Source organism: Nicotiana sylvestris, chromosome 5 (genome assembly GCF_000393655.2).
Source record: "Nicotiana sylvestris chromosome 5, ASM39365v2, whole genome shotgun sequence".
NCBI lineage: Eukaryota > Viridiplantae > Streptophyta > Magnoliopsida > Solanales > Solanaceae > Nicotiana > Nicotiana sylvestris.
In genome coordinates this window covers 80,297,969-80,314,795 of record NC_091061.1, presented here as the reverse complement: position 1 = coordinate 80,314,795, position 16,827 = coordinate 80,297,969, and the positions used below count along the sequence as shown (strand labels likewise).

The 16,827-nt window shown below is 37.4% G+C and overlaps 1 protein-coding gene across 1 annotated transcript; it reads right to left on the bottom strand.

Annotated features, from left to right (window-relative positions):
* Window positions 1-418: 418 nt before the first annotated feature.
* LOC104236171 (phragmoplastin interacting protein 1) lies at window positions 419-8,596 on the bottom strand. Its single transcript, XM_009790050.2, has 4 exons — window positions 8,005-8,596; window positions 3,968-4,139; window positions 1,199-1,245; window positions 419-1,120 (listed from the first exon to the last, which is right to left on the bottom strand). Exons 1-4 carry the CDS (start codon window positions 8,451-8,453, stop codon window positions 610-612), a joined length of 1,179 nt encoding a protein of 392 aa, XP_009788352.1. The 5' UTR covers window positions 8,454-8,596; the 3' UTR covers window positions 419-609.
* Window positions 8,597-16,827: the final 8,231 nt, after the last annotated feature.

Sequence of the window (16,827 nt, the reverse complement as noted above, 5' to 3'; positions counted from 1 at the left end):
CACCTTTTTTTGTTTTTCTTTTGATTACATAGATGAAAGAGAGAGAAAAAGTATGGAGGACTTCATATAGAAATTATCGGGGTTTGGACTTTTTGGTGAACATGTATAATTCTAATTCCTTAAAACGTGGGATGATGGAGTGTTTTAAAGGGATTAAGTTGGAGTAAGATAATTTAGTTCCTTAAAAGGTGGGATTTATTAAATAGCATGTAAAGATATTAAAAGTTTAAAAAGTAATAAATTTATAAAGCAGGTATACAAGGTTAAATAAATATTTCAAAGGTATGTAAAGTTAACTAGCATTTCTAGTAGAATATAGGCGAGGAGAGCCAAAGCTTAAGCCGGCTCGTCTCGTGGCCCAGTCCTACTTCTCCTAGGTGCCTATCACATGTTTTTATTTTCTGGTTTGCCGCAGTGAAAACTGAAAGTTCATATTGGGATTACATGATAAGCTAATTACACAACATCAGCTGAAGTTTTCTAGAAAACGGACACAAAATTAGGAACCAATGGACTTCTAAAAATGTCGTCTAAGAGGATAAAAATGAACAGAACTTGTGTGAGCACAGGTCAAGTAAAAAATTGTGAAAAATTCGGTCTCCAATAAAATCAATTAGCAACTTGTTCAATTTCTTGTTTCTTTGGACAAGAAGATGAAAGGTGGCCACGCTCTCCACATTCGTAGCACGTCCGCCTCCTAATCTTTGCGCTGACAGTGCTTGTTGTAGCACTATCCACATTTTCGTTTTTGGGCATATGTATTGAATTGGTCGCTCCGCCTTTCTTTACAGCTCCTGTCTTTGCAACAGCACAACTTATTCTAACAGGTCTACCACAGACATTTTTCTGATCCAACTTTAATGCCATGTTAACAGAGACGCTATCAGCAAAATCCACATGTGCGTAGCCTCTAAATTCTCCTGTTTCTTTATCTTCACCAAATCGGATAGAACTTATGCTGCAATCTGAAAAAAGTTTCTTCAAGTCATCCTCTGTTACATCCCATGATAAGTTACCCACATATACCCTATTATACCCCTCCACCATGTTTGGCGAGAAGTTGGATGCTTTGTTTGCTCTAGCTGACTTGTATGACTGGATTTTCAGAAATAGTCCACCCCTGGAAGAAGATATAAGTGTTAATGAGAAGCGACACAAAATTAACTTTCTCAACGAATAAATACATGACTGCACTTACATATCAGAACCATCCAGTTCCATGGCTCTCTTAGCAGCTGCTTCAGTCTGGAAAATGAATTTAGTGAGAAACTCACTCCCACTAACAAATTTCTAAGGAAAACCAACCAAGGGTCTGAAGGAGAAATTATATGAGTTGGCTTTTAGGTGATAAGACATCTATCAAATGCAAAGCTAGGTAATTGTTCAGACAAGCATTGCACTTTATAACCGTGTGAAAGTGGGTAATAGTTGCTTGACATATCAAGAGCAAAACTTTGCAGAAAGCTACATGGAAGACAGCTGCTAATAGTTGGACTTTAGGACTAGTGGTCGTATAAGAAGAAGAAACAATTTCGAACACAAATGAGATTGATTTTGCAGAATTTCTACACAGTTTGAAGAAAATACATTCCAAAGTAGCATTTTTTTTATATTAATTAATGAGTAATATACACAACTCTGAATTAGGTTCAGCCAGCCACCCTATTGAAGGTTGGGAGGTTTCTAGATGGAACTCCAACACCCTCTATTTCTCCAGTTTTCACTCAGTGAAATTATTCTCAAAATACTGTAATGACTGACAGAACATTCTAAGAGACAAAGCACGGAAAAGAAAAGGAAGATTACAGAAAACTGCTAAGCTGTCCAACCTTTTCAAGATTATCAGAAGAAACACATGAAATTCAAGCAGTAAACAAGTAATTAACAGAAGTGGCACGCGGAACAGAATCAGAAAATAAGCTTCAAAACAAGTTCCAGAAAAGAAAAAGGGAGCTACAAATGTGAGACCCACACAAAGCATCATTATCCAAAATCTTTCAGGGAATAGCGCAATGGAAGAAAAGGAATGAGATTGAAAGCTACCATTTGAATCTGCCACATGCAACGCGAGTCAAATTAGTAGAATGAATCAAAAGATACAGTAAAATCTGTTACTTTCAAACAAACTAGATAAGAGAAAAATAAAATCTTGATTTGACTAAAACAGACAAAGAAGACACACGCAAATAGAAAGTTTACAGATTGGCTTCCAAAGAACGGATGAAGATTCTACATAAATAATAATATCCCTTTCTTGCTTCTTATTTTGCTATGACCTATAAATAAAGACAAAACAATCGCTGAGAATATTGCTTGCTTTTCCTTGAGTCATATTTTTGGAAGCGGATGAAATGAGAAAGTATAAACAGCAGTACATATACCAAGAGGAGAAGGCGCAGTCACTGGTGAGCGGATGAAATGAGAAAGTATAAACAGCAGTACATATACCAAGAGGAGAAGAGGCAGTCACTGGTGAGCGGATGAAAGAGAAAGGGTAAGAGAGATTGTCAGATGGCAAGAGCGCTTGAGTAGCATCGATCAGTCTTTATTGGTGCAGGAGAGAGAACATTTGGGATAAGCGGTTATTTTTTGTTTTGGACAAATTTTCCTTTTTCCTTAAATTTGCCATTTCCTCTTTCCCAATTATACGCATTATTTTTTAAGAATAGTATGTTTCCTAAAAAATGTGCTTGTAAAGCCTCATGTAAAAACAGCAAATGAAGTCAGTTGACCTGGCTATAGGCTTGATAACTACATATACTTTTCAGCTAGAGAGTGCAGGATGTATGTGAGATTTCAGGAGTAGGGAGTAGGGAGTAGGAAGCAGGTAGTGCAAGACAAGGTAAGAGGGACCTTGTAATTTACTTGACAATTAGCTAGCAGTAAAAAAACAAGACAATTCCGTGTACACAATTGAACAAATAAATGCATTCAAATATTTCTCCATAAGAAAAATGTTATAGGGTAGTCAATGCCAATAACGAGAACAGTCATCATGCAGTTTTCCTCAACTTATACTAAATTTTGGCTCATAGAATTTCTATCCATCTCTGCCACACCTGAACATGCTTGATATTTAGCAAGTTTCAAGAAATGGGATTTCTTAAACCAGCATATGGAAGCTATAAAAACATAAAATCAGTTGAACATATTAAAACAATTCATGTATGCCTTCATAAATGAAAAACCAATGCAAGGAACAGTGACCAGTATAAGTCAGCAAAAAAGCTACATGACCGAAGCACATCCATGCTAATCCAATGCTTCAAAAAGATGCTTAGCCATTATCTGACAGATTTAACCTTCTCCATAAATATCATAGTTGATATTTTCACAATCCAGTTCTCCATATGCCTTCAAGAATGGATGCTTGACAATTTTGACTTATAGGATTTCAATCCATTTTTGCTACATATGAACATTCTTGACATTTAGCAAGTTTCAAGAAATGGGATTTCTTGCACCAGCTCATGTAAGCTATAAAAAACATATGATTATAAATGCAAGTCAAAAATTTCATTTATGCCTTCAGCATATTGCAGCAAATGCAAGGTAAGCAGGGACGAATATTAGTAAGCAAATATTTACGTGAACACAGCAATCCAAGCTAATTCATTGCCTCAAAGAGATGCTTGTCAATTATCTGATAGATTTAACCTTCTTAATACTCATCTTATATGACTTAGTTGATATTTTTGTAACAGATAAGGTGGACCACTGACAATCCTTGTGCTAAGAGATGAATTTTCCATGGAATACTTTCCATCTCATTTAGTTATCAAATGGACCGTCAAACAAAAATTAGTTCTTCAGCCTGAAAAGTGTGCATCGTCACATACTTCAAAACTTTGTCACACAATTGCATGGTAACAAACACATCCAAAACCTTTAAGCAACAATCTCCAAAGATACTGCAAAGGACACCATTAAACACTATTTGAATACACAGTTCACCTAAAGAATCTACCTTAAAAGTGATAATGGCAATTCCTCTGAACTTTCCGCTGTCAGGGAAATTCATACAATCAACTTCTTTAATGGTGCCACAACCTTCAAAGTAACTCCTAATATCGCCCTCAGTGGAATAATAAGGAATTCCTCCAACATAAACTTTTCTAGAAATATCGCCGCTTTCTTCCCTGGAATAAACAGGCACATCGCCAGAGCAACATTGTTGTCAAAAACGAAGAAGAATATGAAAGAGTACATCTGAAATCATGCAATGGATAAGAGTTGCACACATGACTGCAAAAACATAGTTCAAACAAAAAGTCATGAAAAAGGCCCATGCCCACAGCCAAAAACAAGAGTTTGATGCAATTGAGGAGTACTTATCTACCATAGACCATCAATTTCAAGCTCCTTTGGTTCTTTTTTTTTCCCTTTTCCAGTTGTGTGCGCGTTGTGCGCGCATAGTTCTGTCTGTAACAGATTCGAACAATCGATCGCGGTCAAAATAAGACCAAGCTAGGTCTTTGAATTGGCACTCCAGCAAACCCGAAGTTATGTCAGTTTGATAAGAAATAGCGGTAATATTAAAATCAAATAAACATTAGCCATCTTGTGCGCTACATAAGTTTTTAGTAAAAATAAGCCTTTTGGGATAGTACACCCATAAAGGGTGTTGGCTAATTAATAATTAGCTGGCCCATTAGGTCTAACCCTATCCCCTATAGTGTAGTCTATATAAAAACCACTATGGGTGTTAGGAGACTCAATTTTTGTTCACAAAGAGAACGGCAAGGGTTTACTATCTGCATCTCCAATCAACGGCTAATTAGAATGTGGAAATAGGGAGTCCATTTGCCACGCGAGGATTCCCGACGACCGGTGATTCAAGCCAGGCTGTTGCACTCGATCCGAGTCCGTTTAGGGACGAAAATCTGCAAGTCTCCAATACTCTGAATTACTACACTGGTATCAGAGCCAACGGGCTCGTTTTCTGGTCGTGTAATTCTTTTTTTTTTTGCACAGTATATTAATTCTAGGGTTGTTTCACGTTAAACCCGTATCTTTCTTGCACTATTTTATGTTCAAAACTACTTGTTTTGTGTGTGAAACCTTTGGACTTTTAAAGATCTCGTCGAGAGCTTTTCAACGATATATAGAACATAAAATTTGGCCTTACAGTTTGTGAGTAAGGTAAGTTTTCAATTTTAGGGTTTCATAAAAAACTAGTTTAACCCTAAAATTCAATTATACATGTTTCATATAATTTATGAAAGTTGTTGTAATAAGTTGTTGCAAAATCTGTTATGAAAGTTGTTGTAATAAGTGACTTGAGAAAAAGTAATTCATCAAATTGTGTTTTTCATTCGAAAAAACGATCTGATTATAACGAAAATATGATTAGGGTTTGTTTGAATGAAAAACAATTAATTTTGATCGTAGGGATCAAATTTAGTTTGTTTTTCGTGGAATAAGTTGTCCTAACTGGTCCTAAAACACATTTAGGATTTTAGTCGGTATTTCAATCAAACTAATTTGGCAAGAAAACGTGTTTCTTGGCCAAAATTATGAATCAACATGCCGGAAAAAATCCCTCACTGTTTTGCGGAATTATCAAAACCCGATTTTCTGGTTCTGGGTCGGGTCAGGCTCGTATGACTGGAGAGACGACCATGCACATGGCCCGGCAAAGTCCAATCGCGACAGCGGCGCGTGGGGTGCGTGCGGTGTCCCCAGGGCTCCGTTTTCTATGGTTTTTTCCTATTTTATCATAATTTAATTTCTGATTTTTTCATATTTTTGTGTAATTTTTTGGATCTAGAAAATATTTTTTTCTGCAATAATACAAGACACTAATTGCTAATTCCCTAATAATTATTTTTTGCAGTATTTTTGAAGAATAAAAAATATGAAAGATTATTATATGATCTAGAGAATATGTCTATGTGACTCACTCTCCTCATGTAAAATAAATATCCTATTTTCTAAGTGAAATTAGGCAAATATTGAATTTTTCCTTGATTTGTTCTTGGAAATATGTAAAAATTGATTTTTCCATATCTAATGAATTATTCTGTTTATTTAAATGTAAATCTAGAATAATATCCTATTTATAAGTGACATGTATATTTTTTTTATATATACTGCTTGCTTAGTTTAGAAATAAAAATATTTATTGGAATATTTTTATTTTGTGACTTGGCTTGAATTGATTTCGCTAATTTGCATTTATACATCAATCCATAGACAATAATGGGGAACATAGTGAACTTTTGACTCAAGGATTTATGTTTGTGTATTAATTTTTTCAATTTGCTAGACACATTTGAGTGTATGCAAAACAATAAACATGCGTGTACTTTTGTGTTCCACGAGAAACCATGTCTACTGATTTGAAGAACATTGTTGCATAGCTTAACAAAGGTGAAAAGCTAAACGGCAACAATTATGAGATTTGGTGCATGAAACTGCAATATGTGCCGGAAGAACAAGAGGTTCTTGAGACTCAACACTGTCCTAGATGAGCCTGAGCAAGGCATTACGGCCCAGCAAACGTGTGATCATGAGGCTTATACTGCTTGCAAGAAAAAGAATCTAGCTCGCATTATGTCGCAGACCAGCATGGATGATGATATCAGGAGGGAATTCAAGACCCACATAATTGCTAAGCATCTGTGAGATACTCTGAAAACTAAGTTAGGTAGCACTACGGTTGCTAGACTTAGGTCGATCAATATCAAATTTGACACCTATAAGAAGTGCCCAGAGCACAACATGAGGAAGCACTTAAGGATAACGTCAAATATGATAAATGAGTTAGCAGATGCGGGCCATAAGTTGACTGATGAGCAACAAGTCTAAGCAGTCACTCGTTCCCTGCCTCAGAGTTGGGAGCATATGAAGATGCACCTAACTCATGACGAGAGTATTGTGACGTTCGAGGATGTGAATCATGAGCAGCAAGAAGAACGGTGGCTGGCAGACATAGTGCAAAGGTGCATGTCTGCAGCTTCTAGCTCGAGGATTGATTTTAAACGTAAAGCCAAAGAGAACTAGAAAGGCAAGGGTCAACAAAACAAGAAGCCTCAAAATGACCAACAAGTCGAGAAGAAACGTGGAAGAAAAAAAAATATGATAAAAATGAAGTGCTACAATTGTGACCAAATGGGTTATACTCTAGTGAATGCACTCAACCAAGGAGGGCACCTAAGAGTGGCTCCCAGAAGGTAATTCATGTATCTTATGCTAGTGACATATGAGTTATGGACTGGTAGAAAATCCGACCTAAGTGTCTTGAGACCTTGGGGATGTGCAGCTTATGTTCACAATTCCTCTCATAAATATGGCAAATTGGCCCGAGGGGAAGAAAGAGTATTTCGTTAGATATTCTGAGACCTCTAAAAGTTGTGTGTTCATAGGGCTGCAAGGCAGTGGGAGTGTAACCGAATTTGAATCTAGAGATGTCACATCAATATAGTTAAATTCTTGCCTTTCACTATTTTAAACCCTAATCTTCTATCTTTTTTGATTCCGTGTATTTTTGTTATAACCGTATTTACGTATCAGGTGTTGTCTAATTAATAATTAGCCGACCCACTAGGTCTAACCCTAGCTCCTATAGTGTAGTGTGTATAAACACCACTATGGGTTTGAGGAAACTCACTTGTTCACAGAGAGAACAGCTACAGTTTACTATCTGCATCAATAATCAACAGATAATTAGGTTGTGGAAAGAAGGAGCCCATCCACCAGGCGAGGATTCCCGATGATCGGTGATTCGAGTCAGGCTGTTGCACTCGATCCGCATCCTTTTTGGAGCAAAAATCCTGAAGTCTCCAATACTCCGAATAACTACATAAGTTCAGCATATTCACAAAAGGAAATTCTCCTTTTATGATAGGAACCAAACATAGCCCAACAGTTTAACTATTTAACTTACTAAAGCAGAAAAAGTTTTTAAAAAAAAATATCACAAAGCTACTCCTTTGTAAAACCATTCCAGAAGAGAAAAAACAAGGCCAATATGACAAAGTGAGGAATTTCAGTATTTCATACCTTTCAACGCTTTTACTAGGCTCCACTGCTTCTGCTTCTCCATTTCCTCCATCCCCAAAAGTCTCACCCTCCTTCACTTCCCTATCTTCTAACCTCTGCTTCCCTTTATTCTTCTTCTTCTTCTTTTTCTTGATAGGCTTTTTCTCTGTCTTCAGATCCCCATTCTCCTTCTCGCTTTCATGTCTCTTCCTCTTCTTATTTTTTCCTTTCTTCTGCTCCGGTGGCCCACCTTCTTCTTCTTCTTGAGAAGAAAGTGTCTTTTCTCTACGTTTATCCCTCTTGGATAATCTGGGCTTCTGAGTCACTGAATCTAGAAGAGATTTGAGGGATTTTGGATTTGGGTCTTCCACGTTGGTGGAATTTCTTTTAAGCTCCGACTCCGATGCAGCTAGCAGTTCAGCTTTAGCTGCTCTTACTTTTTGTTTCAACTTCTTGTTTGATAGAACCATGGCAACGCCAATGCTGTGTTAGTAGAGTTGAACATAAACAAGCTGCGGGAGGCACTTTGAGTTTCCAATGACAATGGCGGAACCAAACCCTGCTAAGACCTCGCCGCGGGAAACCTCTTAACACAAACGATGTCGTCTGGGTAGTTAAGTCCTAAAGGAGAAAAGGGGCAAACCATTTATATTACTTATCTATATTACTTTTGAAACTTATCTACCTCCAACTTTTAATTTAATTACAAGTTGATATATGATCTATCATTTATATACAAAATAATGCATTAAACAATAATTTTACCCATTTTCTTTCCCTTTTCTTCCTTTCCAAAATTCTCAACTATGCCTTATAAAAAAAACTAAGTGGTCGTTGCAAATATAAAAGTCGAATCCCACAATAAAGGCTTAACTATAGCTATTTAATATCACTAAGAAAATAAGTTCAAATAATTTTCGAGTTATTAAGATTGAGATTTTTGTTTAAACTACTTAACTAAAAAATACTAAAGCAATAAGATTATCAACTAAAGAGAAATATGTGAATTGAAGGGGAAAAAACCTGGGATTATGATTTCCTTAATTATTAGGATGAATGCTTAATGTGTTCACTATAATCACCCCGAGTTATTCTCCAGTTGTCGTGAGTTATCTTGTTACCACAATTATCTCTCGATCAAAAGTAGTAATTTTCTAGAATTATTCTCTCGAACTAACCCTAACTACCAATTCAAGCGACTCACAAAGATCGCGCCAAAGTTTCGTTATTTCTAATCACACCTTTAAATTCAAGTAATTAATCTCTTAACTCACTCAGAACTGACGTTGTTCAATAATAACCTAATCAAATATTCTTTTTCAAGCAACATATGATAAATAGGCACAGTTAATCGGTGGTCATTCAATTAACAACATGCAAAACATAGTTGAACAAATAAATCATAAAAATGGCTCAATTATAAATAAGCATAGTCAATAATTCACCCAATAATTGATTCCATTAAAACACTAGAAGAAAGGTTTAGTTACTCATACTAATACTCAAAAACACATAAACATGTCACGACCCAAAATCCCTCCTTAGAAGTCGTGATAGCACCTAGTATCCAAGACTAGGTAAGTCTACCACATACCGAGTTAACAACAGATTTAACCCAATTAACTATTAGGCATGAACCAATAATTTCTATACATAGCCAGCAACCATCAATAGATGTACAATATCCCAAAACTGGTACTACAAGTTATAAGTCCTTCTAAGAATAACTAAGAATATCAAATACATCACTGTTTGGAATAGAAGTAAACAACAACAATGTAAAACTCAGGAAGGTGACTCCGAGGCATGTGAATGAAATGGAAGGTATACCTTGAAGTCTCCGCCGCAACTCCCAACCAGCTGACTAATGACCAGCGCGCTCCGAGGTACCTGGATCTGCACAATAATGTGCAGGAAGCATAGCATGAGTACACCACAGCAGTACCCAATAAGTATCAAGACTAACCTCGATAGAGTAGTGACGAGGAATAGTCAAGACACCTACTAGATACTATAATCTATGCAAGTATGAATATAAAACTAACATACAACAATATCAATATAAAGCTAAACATAGTAAGAATAAGAATACAATACTTGCAAATGGAAACTAGAAGCAACAATTAGTAACAGGGAGCAAACAGGTAATAACGCCGTAAAGAAAACAGAATACAGTTTAAGTTTAGTGAAACCAAGTAAGTAAAAAACAAGGAACACAATAATTAACCGCTCCCATACAAGGTTTATACAAGAATTTTCTCGAGGTACCATACCTCATAATCACGGGTCCCAAATCACGAACCATAATCACTGGGCATCGGGTGCCCGCACTACCAATCACAACCGCGCGGACAATTCACATACTACACGGATAACTCATGTGTTGCACGAACGACCACGTTTCAATACCATTAATACCCCATATCTGCACGGATAACTCACGTGCTAACATAACAATATCTCATATCCGCACGGATAATTCATGTGCCAATAGTACAACTTACACAAAAAAGGCAGGTATACAAGAATACATATACGTGATCAACAAACATCAAGGTTCATATTCTTGGATTGATATAAGTGACAAATTACGGTGTATACTTGTGCAAGTGTACTATCACAGCTCGAGTCAACAAGTAAGATTAGAGATACTGAATGGCACAGAGAAAAACAGCACAACAAAACCCTTAATATGCATGAATCATACAAAATATTCACCACCACACAAATATCATCAATGACAATAGCCCCAGGCCATCACAAATCATCCCCGACATAGCCCTTTGACTCGTCGCATGCACAATAATAAAGTAAATGTCCGCCTTGTCTCGCCACACGCGCATAATAATTATCACACCTTGTCTCGCCACATGTGCAAATCCAACATATATAGCCCCGCTTTGTCACGCCGCATGTGCAAATATTAATAATAACAATAGCATGGTCAACTGACGTGCGAACACCCCGACAATCCTCTCAATAATACCACATGTGGCCAATAACATAACAACATAATATAAAAACCCACACCACATGTGTTCATACACCACAACATTTCCACAACAACAATTCTAATACCACAACCACACATAGCCCACGGCTTAACAACATCGAGTAAAACAAGAACAACAATAACACGAGGTATGACAAGTAAATCAACATAAAAATGACAAAAATACAATGAAATGGAAGAATAAGCTCAGAATGAAAAGAATAACAAGTAATAATGACTTCAAGTAAGACTAGTTCAATAAATAAAGAGATAACTTGTAACATCGACTTCAAATAAGGATAATCAACTACGGAAGAAATAACATGTAACAATAACGTTAATTAAGAATAATTCAACTACGAAAAAGGTAACACGACAATAAAGATACAACAATTACAATTACAGCATGTATGAGTATATTTGGCTACAAAAGATAGATTATGAACTAACAACTTCAAATAAGGTATATAAGAGTGAATTTAACAATGAAAAACATAACATGATAGAGCAACTTTAATTTAGTGTGCATAAGAACCCTAAGAGTCTAAACCGGTCAATTTTTCATATATAAGGCCGTGTACACACTCGTCACCTAGAGTACACATTTTTTACATAGTTCAAATAGTGTAAACAAACTAATCCTTACGGTAATTTCTCCCACAAAAAATTAGGCAAGATACTTACCTCAAAAGCCCTCAATCAATACTCAAAAATAGCTTTTCCTTTGCAATTCACCTCTGCTCGGTTCAAAACTAACAAAAATTGACTTAATAACATCAATTAATGCAGGAGAAATCAATTCCAATAAATTAAGTTATGATCTTTGCACAATTCCTCAAAAGTCAACAAAAGTCAACCCCGGGCCCGTCCGGTCAAAAATCGGGTCCAAGGGTAGATTCCGACTACCCAGAACCCCATGGGTCCATATCTTGAAGCTTGAATACTTAAAATATCTCGAGTCGTCCTTGAAAGAATCGGATATTGTTTTTCTTTGTCCTTCCACCATTCTAAAACATCAAAGGAGCCGTCGGGATTCTCCAATTCAAGTCTCTGCGACAAATAAACTTGAAGCTCATTTAGTTGTGAACTATCATCAATATTATCACCTTGAGAACCTCTGAATTCCGTCCAAGAACTAAGTGTTTTTAGGCCCGCAGTTCTTTTAGATGATTGCGAACTAGACAAAGTAGGAGTTGGAACATTTGGCCTAGTATGATCTAAGGCAAGTTGATAAGCATTATAAATTATTTGAGCATTTATTTTAAATGAGGCTTTTGCATCTGCAAGTATAGCAAATTCCTCATCTAAAAGTGATAAAGCCTTATAAATATTTGTATACCAAAAGTGAGGACCTCCTAATTTCATGGTAGGATTTAACATGACAGCAATACCAAAAATAGAGGGGATAGGGAAAAAATATTTTTTAAACTTATCTTTCATAGAATTAATAGCAAGTTGATAAATTACCCCATCCTCTGAAAATTGAGTAAATAAATCTGCAAGTGCTGCAATATAAACTAAACAGTTAGAAATAGTAGGATAATATTGCCCAGATAATTCATTTGTAGCAATATGAAATTGTTCTAAAAAGTCTACAAGCATTTTAACATTAGTCCAATCCTGATTTGTAAGGAAAACTATAGGGTAAGCACATAACAATAACCATTTTTGCCAATTCTTCACGATTTTTATTTGGATCGTAATATAAAATGTCACCGGTACAGTGTTAATTCCCGGTTGAACTAGATTTGACTCGGTACTAGGGTTAACCTCAATACCTACACTTGTCCCTTCTTGCGCAGCTTTCATTTGAAAAAATCTGGCTTTATCTCTAGGGTGTGTCTTTATGTGTCTAGCCAAAGTACCCGTACCGCTACGGTCTCCAGTATATTTATGAGCCATCAAAGACCCACAAGTTTTACACTTAGCCTTATTTTGATCTCTTAATTAAGTAAAAAAGTGTCAAACAAGAGATGTTTTGCACCGTCTAGAAGGTTGTCTATTAAAAGTAGGGGTTACTACATGAGGGTCAGGCGGGGCATTATTTGGATTATTATCAATTGGATTAATAACAGGACTAGTAGGTGTATCATCTAAATCCGGTTGCGTTTCATCTAAATCATCATTTTTCTCATCATTTTCATCGATAGTTTGATTAGCATAAAGAACATTCATATATTCATCATTTAATTGTTGACTTGGTACAATATCATGGCAAAATTGACTATCGGTAAATTAAAAACAAGGGTTATCACTATCAAGAATTATAGGTGGAGGAGGACGGGTAACAGGTCTGGGTCGGGGAGCCGAGGGAGGAGTAGTAACTTGGCGACTAGATTCACCAATTTTAGATTTTCCCTTACCACCAAATATTTTTTTCAAAGAAAAGGTCATATTAATTATAATTATACAAACTAAAACAAACAAAACTATAATATTAAAACATAAGAGTTGGAACGAGTTTACCGAATTGACGAACAACTTCGTGAAAATTGTATATCGTTGAAAACTTGAATACTTCAATTTACCAACTTCACAATTTTTCACAAATTTCAATAATAAAGTAAGGAATTATAGAAGAAATTAGAGAGAGATTGATGATTTTGTCAGTAAAAATAAAAGAATGAGGGGGTATTTATAGTTGAGAATAGGGAAAAAATGTAATTATAAAAAGTCTGGGGGCCAAATGGCTATTTTTTAAAAAGCCAAATGACTAAATGGCAGGCCAACAGCTAGTTTTTAAACTTCCAACCGTTGGCCAATTTTAAAAAAAAATTGAAAAATAGTCGTTAGGCCCGTTAGGCCTACCAGCCCAGGCCCGCCAGCCAATCCCGGGCTCGCGGTCTCAACATGGAGGACCGCCCCACAGTGGGCTCCTAGGACCGCTTGGGACCGAACCGTTTGGACCGGCCCGTTTAGCTTGTGGTCTTGCGGTCCCGGGCCGGTCCCGGGCTAGGCCCGAACCACAATACAGCCTTAGGCTGCAATCCAGGACTAAAATCGGCCACAAAGTTGGCCAAAACTTAAGACTTGATCGCAGTCCTCGGTTTATACTCTATGTCAAAGTCACTCATTTCGACTGCCCATTTGTCCAGTCGACCTGAAAGTTCAGGTTTGTGAAGGAAATTCCATAGGGGAAAAGTTGTCACCATGGCTATCGGGTGGCATTGAAAATAAGGCCTAAGCTTTCGAGCGGCGACTACGAGAGCTAAGGCCAATTTTTCAAGGTGTGGGTAGCGAGTTTCCACTCCCATTAAAATTTTCCAAACATGACAGATAGGAGATTGCATACCTTCATCTTCACAGACTAAAATGTCACTCGCCACTACATCTGAGACCGCTAAGTAAATCAGCAATTGTTCGTGTTCCTCTGGTTTTGATAGTAATGGAGGGCTCGATAAATAACTTTTCAAATCTTTCAAAGCCTGCTGTCATTCCATAGTACATTCGAAGTTGTTCTTCTTTTTTAGAAGTGAGAAGAAGTGATGACATTTTACTGAAGACTGGGAAATGAACCTGGTTAAAGCGGCCAGTCTTCCTATTAACCTTTGAACCTCTTTCACATTTGATAACCGGTCGGGGATGTCCTCAATGGCTTCAATTTTATTGGGATTGACTTTGATCCCCCTTTGTGATACTAGTAACCCCAAGAACTAACCGGAGCTGACTCTGAATGCACATTTTTTAGGGTTAAGCTTTATGTTGTGCTTCCTTAGGATGTCAAAGGTTTCTTGGAGGTGTTTAAGATGATCACATGCATTCAAAGACTTCACCAGCATATCATTTATGTAAATTTCCACTGTTTTCCCTATTTGTTTTTCAAACATTTTGTTCACAAGCCTCTGATAAGTGGCACCGGTGTTCTTAAGCCCAAAAGGCATCACATTATAGCAATATGTGCCAAAGTTTATTATGAACAAAGTTTTTTTCTGATCTTCCAGGTTCATTTTGATTTGGTTGTACCCGGAATAGTCATCGAGGAAACTCATCAACTCGTGCCCGGTCGTCGCATCAATTATTTGATTAATGTTTGGCAATGTGAACGAGTCTTTTGGGAATGCCTTATTCAGATCCTTGTAAACTACGCACGTGCAAAATTTATTATTCTTTTTTCGAACCACTACTACATTAGTTAGCCAGTTAGGATACTTTACTTCCCGGATTGAACCGATATCAAGCAAGCGAGTTATCTCTTCTTTGACAAACTTGTTTCTGACCTCGGCAATAGGGCGTTTCTTCTGCCTTACCGGAGGGATGTTGGGATTCAGGCTTAACTTATGCACGACCACCTCTAGTAGGATACCTGTCATATCCGCATGCGACCATGCAAAACAATTAACATTAAATTTAAGAAATTCTATAAATCCTGACCTGAGCTTGGGGTTTAGTCTTGTCCTTAAGTGAAATTTCCTCTCCAAGAATTTCTCGAACAATGCGCTTGTTCGACTTCTTCCGTTGTGGATTTGGTTGCGTCTATTTCTTCTAGTCCCTGAAAATACCTTAGCACCTAATGGGATTTCGATGACTCACCCTTTTTCGACTTTGTTTGGCTCAGGAGAAGGCGTATGTTCCTGTAATTGCTATGTTGCATGTTCCTTCCCTTTGCTACTAGAAAAATCGCGTTCATCTCCCTTGCCACCGGTTGATATCCTCTTATTTTCTTAATTCCCTTTGGAGTTGGGAATTTCAGAAGTTGATGGTATGTTGACGGCACATCTTTCATCTCGTATAGCCATGGTCTTCCAAGAATAATGTTGTAGCCCATATCGCCATCTACTACTTCAAATAGGGTCGTCTTCATTACCCCTTCTGCATTCATGGGAAACAGAATCTCTCCTTGGGTTGTCACGCTTGCTATGTTTAGCCCGGGGAGGAGCTTTGTGGCCAGAATGATGCTTCCGGTTAGCTTGGCTTGTTCCAGCACTCTCCATTGGATAATATTTGTTGAACTCCCTAGGTCCACCAAAACACATTTAATTTTGAAATCTAAAACATTAAGAGAAAGTACCAGGGCATTGTTGTGCGGTTGTAGGAGTCCATCGACGTCCTCTTCCGTGAAGGTGATATCGTCCTCGGCGACTTCTCAGAGTCATTTTCTATGGGTTACTGATACCTTCATCTTTTTTGCGGATGAGAAGGTTACACTATTAATCTCGTTTCCTCCAAAAATCATGTTGATCATTAGACAAGGAGGGTCTTCTCCCGTCTTTGAGGGCTCCGTGTTATCCCGGTTGTGATCGTAGTTATTTTTTTCCTCACATAGATGTCGGCAGTCCCCAGTCCCCAGTCCGGTGGCCGTTGGTCCCTTGATACTTACACCATAGTATATGATAGCTCTGGCTGGGGTTGGATCTCATCGACCTTAGGAATCGTGCTTCTTTAATGTTCCTCATCGCCGATACTACTTTCACCACGCTGATATTGAAATGCGTCTCCCTCCTTGCAAATGCGAATGTCACAAATGTGAACAAAATCTCGCATTTTCGATATCTGCAACACCTGATTAAAACCAGCAAAAACTAAAAATCTTCAAACAATCCGAAACACGTCCAAAACTCATCCGAGCCCTTAGGGCTCCACACCAAACATCAACACAAGTCTAAAAGCATAATACAAACTCGCTCGAGGGATCAAACCATCACAATAACGTCGAAAACCATGAATGGGACCTCCAAAACACATGAAATCTACAATGAAACTCAAGAACTTCTACAAACACAACCGCACGTCTGATTCCTATCAAATCAACTCGGAATGAGGCCAAACTTTACAGAAAAGTTCCAAATAATGAAATGAACCTACGGTAGCTATGAAGTCAACCTACAGTCAAACTTCTAAACCTCAAGGTTCCA